The sequence below is a fragment of the Ambystoma mexicanum genome, chromosome 3q (genome assembly GCF_040938575.1).
Source record: "Ambystoma mexicanum isolate Mex_15411 chromosome 3q, UKY_AmexF1_1, whole genome shotgun sequence".
NCBI classification, from domain to species: domain Eukaryota; kingdom Metazoa; phylum Chordata; class Amphibia; order Caudata; family Ambystomatidae; genus Ambystoma; species Ambystoma mexicanum.
The window spans coordinates 1,200,304,676-1,200,321,438 of record NC_090926.1 but is presented as its reverse complement, the minus strand read 5'-3'; the positions used below and the strand labels follow the sequence as shown (position 1 = coordinate 1,200,321,438).

General features: G+C 43.8%; 1 protein-coding gene across 1 annotated transcript in view; it reads left to right on the top strand.

Moving 5' to 3' along the window:
- EIF3G (eukaryotic translation initiation factor 3 subunit G) overlaps window positions 1-16,763 on the top strand; it is a 72,408-nt gene that overhangs the window by 44,048 nt on the left and 11,597 nt on the right. The window contains exons 5-9 of the mRNA XM_069604055.1: window positions 2,176-2,280; window positions 3,769-3,961; window positions 4,081-4,191; window positions 4,831-4,967; window positions 5,384-5,490. Of these exons, the coding sequence (XP_069460156.1) occupies window positions 2,176-2,280; window positions 3,769-3,961; window positions 4,081-4,191; window positions 4,831-4,967; window positions 5,384-5,490 (653 nt within the window). The remainder of the gene's footprint in view (window positions 1-2,175; window positions 2,281-3,768; window positions 3,962-4,080; window positions 4,192-4,830; window positions 4,968-5,383; window positions 5,491-16,763) is intronic.

Sequence of the window (16,763 nt, the reverse complement as noted above, 5' to 3'; positions counted from 1 at the left end):
ACTAATACAAGCCCTAGCTTGACCTTTAGGTGAGGTCTTTGTAACTAGACCCACCTGACTCATTTCATTTGGGAGACACCAGGAAGCCCCCAAGGCCACATTCAACGGACCCCAGACACACGTTTAAACCTATGGTGTACTGCAGGGGAAACTTAGTTTTACCTGCCTTCCCCTTTCTATTTCTGTAATTTGTATGTTAGTTTTTAATGTATACTGAAAAGGCTGGTGGCAGTGTTACTTATGTCAACATTGCTTTTAAGTGAGTTTCCCAAAAATCGACCCTGGTGGTGGTTTTTGGGAATCCAACCTATTATGGTGAACAGGAAGACAGTGAAGTCTAGCCAAACCAATATCGCTGGTCAGATTCTCTTCACTCTATCAGTCAAGCACTCTGGTGAGGGAACTCCAGCTGGACATCGAGAGACAATTCGAATCCCTGGAGTTCACTGAAGTTTTAGCAGGAATCGGACTTCAGTGACCATGCACCACACACTGGCTCGAGGTCCCGGAGTATTGGAGGTTTGCAGCCCAGCAAGGTCGCAGTTCGTCGGGGGGATGGATCAAAAAGCAGATCTTCAGACTAGTGGGTCTCGCCAGCCTCTTGGTAGAAGTTGTCGTCTTTGTGACCCCCATGTTGATTGGAAGGAATGGTTAAAACTAGCTCCGGTTACAGAATCTGAGTCTTTATCAGGAACTACAGCTTAACTAATGCACACTCACTGCAGTTTACAGAAGGGGCAGCTGGCTGTCTGGTCAAGGAGGCCAGCTCCCCAGTAGTAACTGGTTCCTTTCAGGCAAGCTGGAAGACCAAGGGCTGCAGGGTTTTAGACTCCTCCCTTGCTTCCTGCCTTCACAGATAACTCTGGAGCCTCTGCGGGAAATACAAAGTACTCCTGCTGAAGATGAAATCAAGATCTTTTCCGCCTAGGACGGCAGAAGTAGACCTAAGAAAGAACCAGTATACTTTAAAATGGCGGAAAAGGAGGCGCCCACCATTCTAGCAGGAAGCCTGACCTTTCGGTCAAGTGGCACAGCGCTCGCTTTGACATCCGTGCAGAGCCTGCTAACGCAGGTTCGAATCCTGGCGGGGCCAAACTCAGCCTTTCATCCTTCCGAGGTCGATAAATGAGCACCACAACCGTGGTTAATAATAAGCAGCGCTCAGATACCCATGGTTATATAAATGCCAAATTATTATTATTTGCACTGCACTCTGCTCTAAACTTATGTGTAGATGTACACAGGAAAATAATAAAGCTTTCGTATTTACAAGATTTTCATGCGTAAAAGGGCCTGGTACGCACCTTATCTGGAGGCCTGGGCTAGACCGTATTGTTTGTCCCTCTTCACGAGAATAGGGTGGTCTGGCAGCATCTATCCACGGGGCTGATTCTTTATCTGTTTTAACCCACATTTTCTTAAGTCAATTGTACTTCACACCTTATTTAGTCTTGTGCCTTACTGCTTAGTCACTGCCAAGTTCATTTACTTAGACTTGTACCTGTGTGGTCCACTAGGTTGGTGTCCCAGAGCCGTACACCAGAGTGCTTCTGAAAAACTCTTCTTACCATTCATATACATTTTATGCCATTCCGGGACATGAGCACTAGACAGCCACTGTTCAGTCATGCCATATGTTAGGTTGTTAGCCTATTCCATCTCCACTGTCACTAATCTCCTATGACAGTTATATGCCAGGCTTCCTCTACTTTCCATAATTGACCTTCCTGTTCTGTGAACATTTAGCTGCACTCCAATGCCCGCTCAACTGCCACTGCGTGTATCTAATGGGATCACTACTGTAGATATCCATCTCAGCCATTTTATGACCCACCAATTCAGAAGTTTTCCAGATTCTGTGCAATCATAGCCTAACCTAGTCCCTAATTTTCCAAGACAAATGGGACCGGGACTCTTAAGCCTTTCTTTGAAATCACTGTTGTCCCATGACTGTTACTGAAGGTGTGCACCAAATTATTGTGACGTGTATTATTTGAAACTGCTCCAACAGAATAGTTCAATGTGAGAAAACATTAGGTGATCTGGTGTAACTACACATACGCAAACGTGCCCATTGATTAGGTTACCAAACTTTACATGCTAAGCATCAGAAGTAGCTTGTTAAACTGCAACCTGTGCTGAAGTTTAATTTCCCTTCTGTTGTTGAATTTGTAGAATTGGAAGAAGTTTGGCAACTCTGAGTTTGATGCCCCTGGACCAAATGTGGCGACCACAACAGTCAGCGACGATGTGCTCTTTACCTTCATCAGCAGCAAAGAGGTAGAGTGAGCGACCGCTGAGTACTCGGTTGTGTTGGTGCAGTAAACTGTTAGTGATTGTTTTCTGTTTATGGATCTGCCACTCTAAAAAGCATAGTAGCACTCATCTAATTGAAGCCTTTAGTTGGCATCTCCTATCCCATCTAGAAAGCTATTTGGGTATCCACAACGCTAGCCACTCGACACACCCAAACCAACTAAACTACCCCTCTCGCCAGCCTGCAGACTACACCTCTACAACCAACATACATGCTTGCAGGTTCAAGGCACTCCTGATCAGGCTGCACACCATGGCATCTTCCTAAAAGTTGGTGGACAGTATTTTTTTAACTTTCTTTGCTTGCAGCAATAATCGGGTCAACTGAAAAGTAGTCCGACTTGATCATTTCAACTCCACAGACACAGTCCCGTCCTGGAGTGGATAGGCAACTTATGTGAAAGTAGTTTCAGTCCAAAGCAACGATTGAGTGGTCAAAAAGTACCATTAAAGCCTGGCAACTGGGGGTTGGGGAGGGGGGGCAGCCCTTTTACTGTAGCTCCTTTCTGTATGGCCTTCATTTTCAGTAGTTTGAAGAAAGTGTGAACATATGCTCTATAATTCACTGCCCCACCAAAATATAGAACAGTAGTCAGCTTTCTGATGCTCGCCAAGCCAAAGGGTAGTTTTAGTTGCCTGATTAAAAATAGGCCAAGCTGTCAATTGCAAGCTCTCAGCTTTTGCGCTTGAAGTATTGGTGCAATTTTCTATGCTTCAATTCACACCATATGCCTCAAAGAAGGGGCATTACAATTAAAATCAGACTGCTTATGGAGGCTGACAAATTGTGGAACAGGAAGTGTAGGTAGTAAAATAAATGTGAGGTGATCTTAATTAAAACTGTTGCAGGTCAACATGCCTCTATTGCTCCAGGGAATCCTTGTGTCCTGAAGCATAAAGCCAAGCTAGTTACCATGGGCCTTTTCCACAAAAGAGGGTTTTGGCAGTGTCCCAATTTTCGATGGGTCTGTGAGTGAAGACCTGGTTTTTCTTTTCTGAAATCTGTAGTTTTGCAGCAGTAAAGTGGAATGCATCACCAAAGAAGGTTCAACTAGGGCAGTCCAAATAACACCATTCCTGACACGTTTTGAGTATTTCTTTTTTTCCCCTAATTTGTTTGGTGACAATTCCAAGAAATTATGGATTGACAATTCTCCTACTGTATATCAATCTTTAAGCCGCAGATAGAAGGCTGGAAACCTGTCTGGGTCGCTTATAACTTTGCGTTGGTAAATATAAATAAACTCTTGTTCCATGCTTTGGCTAAGAGTGCTATTTAAACTTTTATTAAACTTCCAGATATCATCCTCGTCCGTTCACCCTGTCTTAAAGTTTGAAAAAGTGTCCTCAACGTCGTTTGTTGTCATCTTAATTGGTGGGGTAGTGCAGTGAAACTTCCCTTGACTTAGACAAATTGAAATATATGATGGCTGGCTTTTCTTCCAAATGTAGGACCTCAACCCTCAAGAAGATGAAGACCCGATGAACAAGCTGAAGGGCCAGAAGATTGTGTCTTGTCGTATCTGCAAAGGAGACCATTGGACAACACGATGTCCGTACAAGGACACTCTCGGCCCAATGCAGAAAGAGCTGGCGGATCAGCTGGGGCTGACCACAGGTGACAAGGAGAAAGTTCCTGGGGGAGGTCAGTAACCGAAGTTTGCATCTTTTCAACTTAGTCATCAAAACATGTTCTAGGCCACCAAAACTGGTTATTGACCTCCACAATAATGAAGTCATTGTGTGCCCTTTTTCTGTGTTCAGAACCTGATGCTGCTCAAGCAGCGAAGAGTAGCACCACAGGAAAGTATGTACCTCCTAGTCTGCGAGATGGGGCCACCCGACGAGGAGAGTCTATGCAGCCCAACCGCAGAGGTATGGAGTCTTTGGAGATTTCATTTTGCCATCCGTTTAACCTTGAATTATTTTCATGCGATTAATTTACATAATCCAATTGGACTACTGGAAGAATCCATTTGCCTGCTCCTTTTCCACATTACACATGGATCCATATAAAATTAATGTATAAACCTTTTTAATAGAACCAATGGAGACCGAAGCAAAAGTTAATAGTGTATGGACCCCCTTATTTCTTCTTCCTCCTTCCCCTCTGTCGCCTCAGCCCCCCTCTCGTCTGCCTCAGCCCTATTCCCCCTTGACCCCTCTCCTTGCCCGCCTCAGTGCTTCCCCCTCAAAGGTTTGCCTGCCTTGCAAATCTTGCCAAATAGTCCTACGAACGGAGAAATGCTTTCCGACAATTTGTGTATTTGGCCAGTGTGCACACTGCATATCACATGGAATACGTTGGGCTTAATACTGTCAGTAAATATCTTTGTGTGAATTGTAACGTATGCAGAGTTACAAGCTGTCAATGCTGATCTAGTGCAGATTGTATGTTCCAAATTTGGAAAAATGTAAACGTGGGTCTGTCCGAGATTTTGCTTGCACTCTGTATGTAATCCGCTGCTTTTGGGGTGCTTTGCTAAGACGCACATTTTCTTGCCTCTCATCTAGCTGATGATAATGCTACGATTCGTGTTACAAACTTGTCTGAGGACACTCGAGAGACTGACTTGCAGGAGCTGTTCAGGCCGTTTGGATCAATTTCCCGAATCTACCTCGCTAAAGATAAGACTACTGGACAGTCCAAGGTACCCTGTTCAACCTGTCATTCACTAGCTGGAAAGAAATCTAGACAGCGTGCGGGCATATGGGGAGGTTGGTGTTGCAGCCATGTAGTAGCAGGCATCAAGCTAGCATCTGGTGATGCCGTAGAGAGGGTGCCCCATAGAGAGAAAATGTTATGTACTAACTTGAGCCAGAGAATTACTGATTGGCTTCAATTCTGTTCAATTCTGTCCCTCTTTGATAACATCCAGAATGTCTGCTTTATACCTTGCATGTTAAAAACAGGCAAAGCCAGTACGTTCTAGCACAGCTATTTGTAAGATATGCAATCCTCCTTTTGCAAAATGTACCCATATCGTTTGCATGAATGTGAACCCTTTCATGTAGTTGACTGCCACTTTCCCTAAAATCAGGGCTTTATTTGTTAATTTTCTTTCAGGGCTTTGCCTTCATCAGCTTCCATCGCAGAGAAGATGCCGCCAGGGCCATTGCTGGGGTGTCTGGCTTTGGTTACGATCACTTAATCCTCAACGTTGAATGGGCTAAGTATGTATTTTACCTGCTGCAGTGTTTGACTGAAAGGTTGTACGTTAAACTAAGTAAACACTACATGTTCTTTTCTTTCCAAAGATTCAGTAGGTGTGTGATCTTGAGCCTGTTTATTTTAAATTCGCATCCTTTAGTGAAATCCAGGTGCATGCGTTCATTCTGAGGATGTGTGCGAGTTACTCACTGAAGTAAAGTTAGGAGATGTATTTGAGTTTAGAGGTACATTTGTTAATGTTTAATTTTCTTTAAACTGAATTGGAGGGTATGATATCTACTTGGAATCACTTGGGGACCAGTGTATGTTTACCCCTGAATGAACATTTAAATGTTCACAAAGGCAATACAACCAGAAAATTGTTCTTGTTGCAGTTGGTGACTGTCGTGCACTAAAATAGACCAGTAACTCTAGCTAGAGTCCCAAAATGCCCTCAATCCATTTCAAGAGGCTTCTGACTAAAGCGAAATCCATTGGGGGGGGGGGGGTGTAGCTGCCTGACTACCACATTCTGGTCTACAATGTTAGCAGTGCCATGGCTCTAATCTGGTTGAACCGTTCTGTAGCTTTGAAGACATGGCATGTTGTCTGATTGCCAGATGGGTCAGGAATTGGCACTGGCACTGGCATGTGTCGGTGTTGGTTTCTCTTTGGAGACCGGCTCTTTCACACCTTTCCTCTCACTATCCACTATGATATGGAAGCCCCTCGGGGCTCTGCACTCGCTGCTGCTTTCTCACCTTTACATTCTTTCTGCTGTGCCACGTCCATTCCTTTGGTAACCGCCAGCCCGAGAGAAATGGGGCGCATCAGCTGTTTGTACTTCGGAATATGGGCAAATACTCCCAACAAAAGAAAATGGGGCACGTTAGGACGGGGTTTGGGAGTTCAAATACTCCCAACAAAAGGCAAGAAACAGTGGATACATAGGAGCCTGCCCCTTGCTTCTGGTCACACAGTCTGAGCTGTAAAGGAAAAATAAGTGGCACATTTTATTGGAACTATATTTTGACTTGCCGAAGGAATATAGCCATTCCCAATGGGTATTTCTTGTAACCCCAATGTAAAAAAAAGTGTACAATACTCCTACTTCTAATCACTGGTCCGGTCCCCGCGTCTACTCCTATACTGCTAGGCCATTTGGATGAGGGTGGGAACTGGTACCAGTCTTAGCTTGTTGTGCTTTAAGGAATTTCTGGTAGCCATTGATAACAGAATGGCACTCAACTGGCTCACATTAAGTCTTCTATGAGAGGTGGTGGCGATTATGGGCAGGGTAAACCTCTGTGGAGCCCCCCTCTAGCCATCTAGTTTGGGACATCTGCTGGCCCAGTCGGCTTCAACTTGGGTTATTGGCTTGATGCCGATTTTATTGCTGGATCCTCCCAGGTCAATGCAGCAGCCAGGTGCTGCATTTTCCTGAGAAGCTATGGAAAATTATTCCCCTGCCATTAGCTAGAGCTGCTGGCTCACTATCATTCCCATGGGATAGATTATGGTACTGATCTTTATCTCTAGGTCATATGTTATCTGATGCACCGTTTTGTCATCGGAGGACCTGTGCTCCTTCCCGCACGCTGCCACTTTTCACCCCACTAGCTGCCTATCTGGTAACGGGTCCAATTTAAGGCCCTCTGTCGTTAGTTCAAATCACAAATCTTCTGACAGTGATTTTTTTTTTCTTTTTCCCCCCCAGTTAATCCCCTCTGCTACCCTTAACCACTCTCACCACCCTCCATCCATTGTAGCGCCAAGATGCCTATGGTGAACACATGTATAAAACATACCCATTCCCTATAAAGCCAGCTATGTAATGAAAGCTTTCTTTTTTTCCTTTGTTACAGAGATGTTTCCACAGTCCTCTTCATAGGAAAGTGTAATACTCGAACATAGAGATAAAAAAGGGTTTCCAACCAAGAGATACACCAAACCTCTATATAGTTGCAGTATGTAGCCGATCACTCAACCTTAACTCAAGGGTGGCGGTAATGCTAGAGGTGAAGTACAGTCAATCCACATCATTATCCCCACAGAACAAAACACACCACACTGGTACACTTCAAAACCCTTGTGGGGTGTTCTTCCTGCTTTCACCCCCTCAGTGTTTGAGAACCCCCTTGGGGTTGTTGTTCTCGCTTTACCCCCTGTAAGTTCTCTGCTTATTCATGTGTTTCTCATAGTCCTCTTTGGAATATGTGCTTTGCTTTCATCCTCCTTAGGGTCTTCTCTCATCTTTGTGTTTTATTTAGCCCTCTGGGCCCCGTGGATAGCTGACCCACTTTCTTAGCGTTCTGACATTCCGCAGTTTGCTGCCCTCCTCCCTCATCTTATCGGTAACCGCGTACCTGCTGTTATGGAGAATTTTCTGTTCTTGTGCCAATTCCCCCTCAACCTGAGAGACGCCCAGCACTTTTTCTGGAGTTCTGGGATTTTTTTTTTTATTATCATGCGTGAGTGGGACTTGGAACCCTGCTTTACTGAGCTGTAATTCTTTGTACTGTAGTGCAGTCATGCTTTCCTCCATGTATTTCACTACAGCATCTGCATTGGATTGTTGCCGCACGCATCACCCTATGAGCAGTGTTGCTGGGGAGTCCCTTAGGCATACCTTATTAATTTCTTTTCCATGAGAACTCCTAGTCTCAAGGATAGTAGTATACTTTTCTCTTTGTTTGTGTGAGATCAGCAGACACCACCTTATGTGGAGTGCTGAGGCGTCTACACTAGCTCCTTTCCCACTGCTCCTGTAACTTTCATAGTTACACTAACAGAGAAACAGCCTGATTCATGGAATTATTTGTGTGAAAAACGCGAATTTGCGTGCCTTTCTGCCTGAAAATCCCTGTTTGAAGTATGGGTTTTTCGGGCAGAAAGTCGTGCAAATCTGCATTTTTCACGCAAATAATTCCAGGAATCGGGCAGTTAATTGGTTAGTGGCAGTGGATCCATTTTTGTGTGTACATTACTAGCGGGCTTTTTTCACAGCTGCAGTACAGCACCCTTGGGTGAAAAGTTTCCCAAAAGGGCCCTGGTCTTCTTTTATCGCCATTCTTCGTTTGTATGTTCCTTCTTGGCACTTCTGCCAATCCAGGTGGGAGTCGGTCATCTTTGAGTTTTGCTTTTGGCAGGATTCCTTTGTGAAGCCCACCAAGGCTCCAAGGAAGTGAGGGGGAGAGCCTGAAACGTCTCTGGCCTTTGTCTGAAGGTATGCCTGGTGTTAGGCAAGACTGTTTGCAGTAACCCTGTGGGAGACTGCACCAGCCTTGTCCTCGGTAACCGAACCTTTGGTATAAACCTGTACTACACAAGTTGGTAGAGTGACTGAGCACCCAGGCTTATCTCAAGATGGGTCAATGTGAGCTGTAGGGTTGCCACATAGTTTCACTGTTACAAGTATCCAAATAATACTTATACGCAAGGTTTCTTGATAAAATATTTATTAATTGAACAGTCAGTTTTAGAACAAGCCTTTAGAAGGGAGCAAATATGTAACACTTAAAATACACTTCAAAATGCACACTTCGTTTCAATAAATCAGTAGATAACCTTTGGGGATGGTACACGCTGGGTATCAATAGGTACTACCTTTAAGTATCTAGGAGAATATAAGGACTCTAAAAGGAATGCACCATAGGTACTTTTGAACCTAGGTACCAATAATAGAGAAACATTTGACTACCCTTTTATCAACATTCTCTGTTTATGTAGGTTATGTGGTTTTTATGTACTCAATAATTCAAGGTCAGATTAAACATGCAATAATTTAATATGTATGTGATTGAACAATCTATGTGACTGTAGTATCTAGGAGAGATACAATTTGTATTATTCTTGCACATTGTCAGTTTATCGGTGATTAGCACTTTATTGATGCACTGGTCACTTTTGTATGCTTTTTTTAGAAGTGTGTTTTTAATAATTAGTTCTTTCCTTGTCCCCCTTTTTCCAATTAAACTGTAATTATTTTAATATGAATTACCATAGAAGTCTGGTTATATCTTCCATGTACTTCTTTTTGACATTGTTTGACCTGGTTTGACAGTGTGTTATACCTTTAATGATTCAGGGTATTGTGAATTCCAAACTGTGTGTAGGCAAAGGAGTCTTTTATGTTTATTGTTCAAGTAGTACCAGGTTTGCTCCCGAAGTGCCTCTTCTTTATATACCTGTTTTCCCTCCAGTTGTCTAGAGACACGCTCTCCTACACCCTGAGGTGACTTCAATAGTTAGGACACTGTGGACATTGATACATCACTGGTACATTTAGAGCAATACTGAGTTTCCAAGGGACTTCCCTGTGCCACTGCACTGAAGGTGCTGTTGCAATGTAAACGATTATCCCTATGGAGTTTCGGACTCCAAAACCAAAAGAAATAGTTCAAATCAAAGATAAATACATGCGAGTAGGGAAAAAGGTCTCGCTCTCTCCAGGATAAAAATTAAGTCTTAAATTTCATCAAAAGAGCTCTCGGTCTCTAAGGTAGGAGGGTATTGGCACATTTCTGAGAATTCTCCCGAACACCTAGCTAGAACCAGTTTGAACTGGGTGGTGGCGGCAATCCTTCAAGGACAGCCACTCCCAGGTGATTTACGGGTCCATCGGACTGAATGGGTTCTTGCATAAAAGGCAAGTCTTTTGGGACAGAAGTCTAGGCCGACCACTAGAACTGAAGCTCTGAAGACTAGAGACACCTGCAGCACTTCAGCAACCGCAGAAGCACTGCTGCTGTCCTGACCCTGTTTTTTGTAATCAACAGGGAAGCTCCACCAAGGAAGACTTACTACTTTGGTCTGGTGGGCATAACCAGCCTCAAAACACTTCAATTTGAGCTGTCCCCTGACCTTCCATGGCTGCAGAATTCCAATACATGGGTGTTTGGTAGTCACACTGTGGGACTACACAAGACTTACCTGCTTGGTATTGGGTAACCCACCTTTTGGTATAGGTTTGTACTCCACAGAATGTAGATGTGGTTAGTCCGAAGTCCAGCAAAGGAGCTGGGGGTCTCTAAGGTGGAAGGGAACTGGAACAGAAATGAAAATTCTCCCAAACAATGGGGTACCTCGACCACCTTGAAGTGCTTTGCCTTGCCATTGACTAATGCCGCTGGAACTTTGGTGGCATTGGTTTGGCCGTCCAGAAGCATGAATACTCTCCTCAGTCCCCCTCATCGGAGTGCAGGGCCAAGAAAAGAAGATTCCGACCGGCGTTGATTGTTCACTCCTGGTGCCAAGAAAAGGCACCAAAACCACAACTGGTACGCAAATGAGATTTATTTGCTGACTGGTCCCTCAATCGACTACTGCGGCAGATCATCCAGGGTTCCATAATGACCAAGGACTTGGCAACCAGGTTGGCAGCCATGCATCCATATGTAGTCCAGCTGCATCGGTTTTCACTATTAAGGTACTATTGTGCTCAGGGTTAATTTACCGTCAGCCATTTGTGTCACTCCTTTGCTTTTGGAGTACTATTTTTGCTGATCGGGTATTCACCAAACTCCAGTCGCCAAGATCTAGCAACTGGAGCCTCTACAGGAAGGCTTCTCCAAAACGCCTATGTTTTCAAAGAACAACTGTTTGAGAGAAGTTTTAGATGTATACTTAATCCCTTCTCCTAGTGAGACCCCCAGCACTTTCTCTGCTGGACTTGTGGACCTTTTTCTTGTTCTCCTGAATGAGGGGAGCCTTTTTGAGGGCATGGTGGTGGCTGTCCTGTTTGGACAGCCTCCCACCCCCTTTCTTTTAATTGCACAGAGAGTTTGCAGACGAATGATTGTGAAATTCGAATAAAAGGAGAGGTTCCAGAGGCAGAAGGCTTAAGACGAAATGCAGAACGATCCATCCCCTTAGGTACAGTGATCCTCCAGGGCTACAAACCGTGAATACCAGTGGCCCTTAGACCAAATTGCAGTGCGTCATCGTCCGGTGCACAAATCCTCCCAGAATATTGGTGAGCTCCAGCTGTCCTCCAGAGACACAATCTCACTCAAAGCGCCCTCACCAGATGCAGCACTGCGGAATCGAGGTGTCGATCGGGCGGTAAACGTTTGCTGTTGGAGCTTGTAAAAAGGTGAAAAACCCACAGACCGCCGAATTCCTTGCTGAGGGTCCTTTCTTGCGTTTTCTGCTGTGACATCCCTTCCAGAGTCCCTCCTTTCGGCACCAGACCGAGGAAACAGGAGATTGGATCCGTCGCTGCTGCATTTTCTTCAACCGCCCTGAGGTACTGTGGGGCTCAAGGGAGAGCTTACCTCAAGCCAAATAGTTGCTCCAGTGTGACTGGAGTGCGATACAAGGTGTTTGTGTGTTCACCCTTACCCATTGCCCAAGATAAACAGCTTGTACTTCTATAGGGAGTCCTTTACAAGGTCCCTATTAACTTTTGCATTCCAGTAAAGTCTTCTATTTATAGTAACTAAAGTATGAACTTTGCATTTTCTGCTGCTGCATAATACTTTGCTACCCTCCTCAACTGACTTTGATGAACTGTTGACTAGTTGGAGATTGGACTGATAAAGCCTTAGAATCATTGAAAAGCGTGCCCAAGAAGTAGATTGCTGCTGATAGTGCTGAATAACCCCTTTTTCCTCCTTCTAACAGACCTTTAGTCTGAGTGAGTTTACACATGAAAATCTGTCACTTTACTATTGGCTGGTGCAAGCCACTTCTATTTTAAGCAGTGAATTACTATGTTCATTGTGGGCACGATACACTACTATTGAAGTGGTCATCTGAAAAAAATGTTGCTGATGTTTTCAATTTGTGTTGGTTAGTCTAAGATGGTATTTACTTATCTTGCCTTTTGTATATTAAAATAAATGTATATTTTATTGTAACTTGTGTGCAAGAGCTTCTTTGGGCTACTGTAATGACTGAGTTCATTATACTATACTAGAGCCCACCGTCCTCATAAGATTAGGCTGGCTGCTCTGCCAATCCGTTGGGACTTGTACTATGAGTTGGAGACTTGTATACCAAGGGATTGTTTGAGTCTGGCCTCAAGGTGGACTTAAGCAAAATTCCCCTAACAATAATTAACTTGCTACATTTCTGTAGTAAGAAGATTTGCATCAGAACTGCCGTATTCCCATTGACATGGGCATTGCTGGTTTCCCTACAGTAAATATTTACTTTGGCAATACTTTTTTCCCTCTAAAAACCTGAACTGAACACCTTTCTATGGGGGAGGGGAGGGGTGACTGCCTCATTCTTACAAAGAATAGCTACAGTGTTGCTTACCTGTTGTTGCTTGTTTATATTCTTAACTTATAACACGCTAATGCAGAGTTGATACAAATAACTGCTTTTACTGACCTCACTTAAGACACTGTGTGGATAGAAAAGTACGTGATAATTTACTCGCCTGCTTTATTTCTCCTTATTATCCTAATGCATGTTTAATGTTGTTTGTTAATAAAGTATTTCTTTGGTTATTACTTGGTGTGTGTGTGTGTGTGTGTGTACTTTTGGTATAACTTTGTGTGTATGCATTTCATTGGCTCTGTGCATGCTCTGAGTTCTGTGTACTGATTTACAGTTCACATTTCTCCTCCTAAAATAAGCCATGCTGCTCTGTCACTCTATCAACCTTGGGTAGTACAGGCTTAGATTAGAAGTTGGGGCCCTAAAACCAAGGGATTAGTCTTCCAGAATCCAATTCCAACACCTTGTTAGGACAGTTCCTCTAACTAAGGGCTTAGAAAAACATACAACAGAGTACAAAACTCCACTCTTAGTACAGGGCTTTACTTGGTAGCATAGACAAAGCAGCCAGGGTTATCTTTGGAGGGGAGACATGGCTGTAGCTTGGTACAAAGAATTTGTAGCATTCATATGGTCCAAAGAAGCGCTATGTATTGTAAACATAAATGCTTTATTTAAATACAAGTAGGCCATGATGGATCTTGGGTAAATAAGTATACATTATATATGAACAGTCATAAAAACCAACTCCATACTTAAGGAAAGTACAATCTTATTAAGAATACAGTAAGTAGTCAAGGTAAGTCAAACCAACCAGGTTATATATACTTTGTGAATACAGTCAATATTTCAAGGGTAGTAGACCTTGTCAGTTATGCAGTGACACTCCGTTACGAAATCACATAACTATACTCCTTGTAACATTACTTTTTAGAACTCAGTTCAGAGTTAGTAAAATAACTCTCATACTTTCTGGACGGGCCTTACGCTACTCAGTGTATTAACACACACCAACTATTTTATAATGCACTAAGCAAATCAGGGACAGTAAAACCCTATTACGCTTAAGAAAGACAGCAGGATTTCAAGGTAAGTAATGGACCTTGTGACTATTTTGGAAATGCTCGAAGTAGATTCAGGGGAGGCACAACCCATTGTTACAAGTATACATTTCTGAATAGTGGAACACAAATTCATGGAACAGCATGAACCAACAACTCATTTTAGGATAATCTTCAGTTATGCTAGGTGAGTAAGAGCTAATGTTGTAATAAACTACAGTTGCTTTTCAAATCAGTGGAACACAGATTAAGGTTAGCAATAACTCTCAAACTTATATTAGGATGGCACACCGCAGACCAAGGTTAGCAAAACCCACAATACACTTGTTAAGAATTGCACGCACACAGCTTTTCAGGGTAAGTAAAGGCAGACTTCTTTATACAGGATATACAGCAAGTTCGGGGAAGCAAGACCCAGTTGGTAAACTTATACACTTATATTCTGAAAGAAATAGTTTGGTGAAGCCAACAGCATTACTTTTAGGAAAATTAGGGGAGGGGGAGCCCAAATTCACAGTTGATTAAAATAACTGTATATCTACTTTAGGAAGGGCAAACACATTCTAAGTAATAACTTTTGTAACTGCTCATATTTCAGTGGGGCAGTTACCAACATATTCTTTTAGACGGAAGTACGTTTTTAACACTTGTTATACTTTACAAGACAATCCTTTTCTTAGCCATTCCTCCCTAGTCTATTGTATGCATTCTCTGAGGCATAAGAGTGAACCTTGTGGTCTAGGTGCCAGCTGTAGGACGGTTTAGATCGGGTTCAGTTGCAGTGAAAGTCAAGTTCCTGAGGAAGTCTCTTCACAACAAGTAGTTCACTTTAGGGTCCAGGGAATTCGGAGAAGACACCCTAGAGCAGTGGTCTTCAAACCTTTTGGGCCGGGGCCCCCCTAAGCAAAGTTTGGGCAGTTCGAGACCCCCCTGAAATGCCAAATGGACAGTATATATTGCGCGCCGTCACCTGCTCCCATCACAATCGCTGGGCTACCTCATCCCACTCCTACCCAGTGCCTGGTCTCTCCCCACCCCATCACACACCCTGGGATCTCCCCACTCTGCTCCCACCACTATCCCATGGTTCCCTTACCATTGTGCTTCCACCCTAGTCCCTGGGTTCCCCCCCATCCCGTTCCCAACACAGTCTGAGGGCCAGTGGCGGCTGGTGAGTGGAGGGGCATAATTATTTCCCCCAAAAATGGCATAGCGACTGAGTATAGTGAGGGAGCCCGAACCAATGAAAGAGGGTTCGGGGGGTACCCCCCTGTGAATTTTTTTAAAATAATGGGTTAAAATGTTGCATTGTAGAGCATACTTTTAATTAAAAAAATGGCTAAATAGCCAAACAGTTTGCAATTGGTGCTGGGGGGCCCAGGGGGCAGGCATGACATTTTTTACTGAACATCTGATAGATGTCCAGTAAAAAGATACCATCCCTGTCCCCTGGGCACCACTGGGCCAAACGAAATCAACATGATTGTGTGTATGCAAGGCACTGAGCAATCACTCTCATCATTCACATGAGCATCCATCACCATACACTCACAACATAAGCATACATACACATGTTTAAATAAAAACAATGAACATAAACATACCTTCTGCATTGGCCTGTGTGTGGGTGCTGAAACGCCCTGCTCCAGGATGCTCTGTCCGTATGTGCGAGGAGGCGCATTGTTACCAGCACCGTTGTTACTCTACCGGTTATAGTTGTAATGAGGCCCAGTCTGTGACTAAAGGAATGAATATCCATTTACAACTGCGGGCCACTTTTTCATTGGTGCCTGAGACAGTTTCATGCTTCAGCCTGACCATGTGAGCCACCCCTTGCCCATTTCTTCCAATCTAAAAAAAAAAACTTTTTTATACATTTCATGCTGAGCTTTCTGGGGGGGGGGTCACGCCCCACAGTTTGAACACCGCTCTCCTAGAGGGAGTGGGCCTGGGTGATTACAGGCTACCCAGTAATTGCTTTAGAGGCTCCAAGATCTCGCTCCATTCTGGTCTGTTCTCAAAATTGCATTTAAAATGCCTTCTGTAGCAATATTTATTTAGAGGGTTTGAATCGTACCTGATTACTCGAGTAAACTGCACTCATGTTTAAGATTTCGCTCCACCTTGGTCGATTTTAGCAAGGGGTACCTTAGACGACCGGATGGTCCTAGTAGTTCTGCTCAATGACTGGCATGGGCCCTTAACCCTTTTTACGCATTTAGCTCAATCTGCCTTATCGTGCCCACTGCACATCGGCATTATTATAATATGCACTCCACCAATGTGTCTTACTATATCAAGTTGCTGCATCACTGCATTTTACCAAATGTGTAACCTCGAATCTAGGTGTTACCTATTATACCTACCTAGCTGTGTCACCTCAAACCTATGAGTCAACCCTCTGCATTTTAACCAATTTGCATACCTTCGAATCTAGGTGCTACCTATTTTACCTCACCCAGTTGTGTTATCCATATTAGTACCACCTTGTGAACTTCGGATTGCATTGTATTGCTCTGGCTTATGACACTACCCTGTGAACTCCATTTTGCATTGTTTGGTTGGTCCTGTGCCTTGCACCACCTGCGAACCTCTGACTGCACTGCATTGTTTTGGCCCGCGTCATTACCTTGTGAAATCTCTGTATTGCTGGTTATGGTTATTTGCTCTGCATTACCTGCAAACCCCTAACCGCACTGCACGGCTTCTTGCCAGTACTGACTGATTGTCTATAATGGCTATGTTGACCACTGCTTTGTTTATCTACCATGTGCGCGCTTATTGAGTAACTGATAACTCGCTTCTTACCCTCCTGTTACTATGCATCCCCAAAGTGCAGTATACACCTCCCTTCAACTTGCATTTTGCCTGCTAATCAATTTCACAGCACACCTAGACTCAGCATTATCTTGCCCGAACTTTCCTACAGCTGCACCATCTCAGAACTACACTCACATCTTCCTGTCATCCTTCCATATATTGCAACAAACACCTAACACAAACCTTCC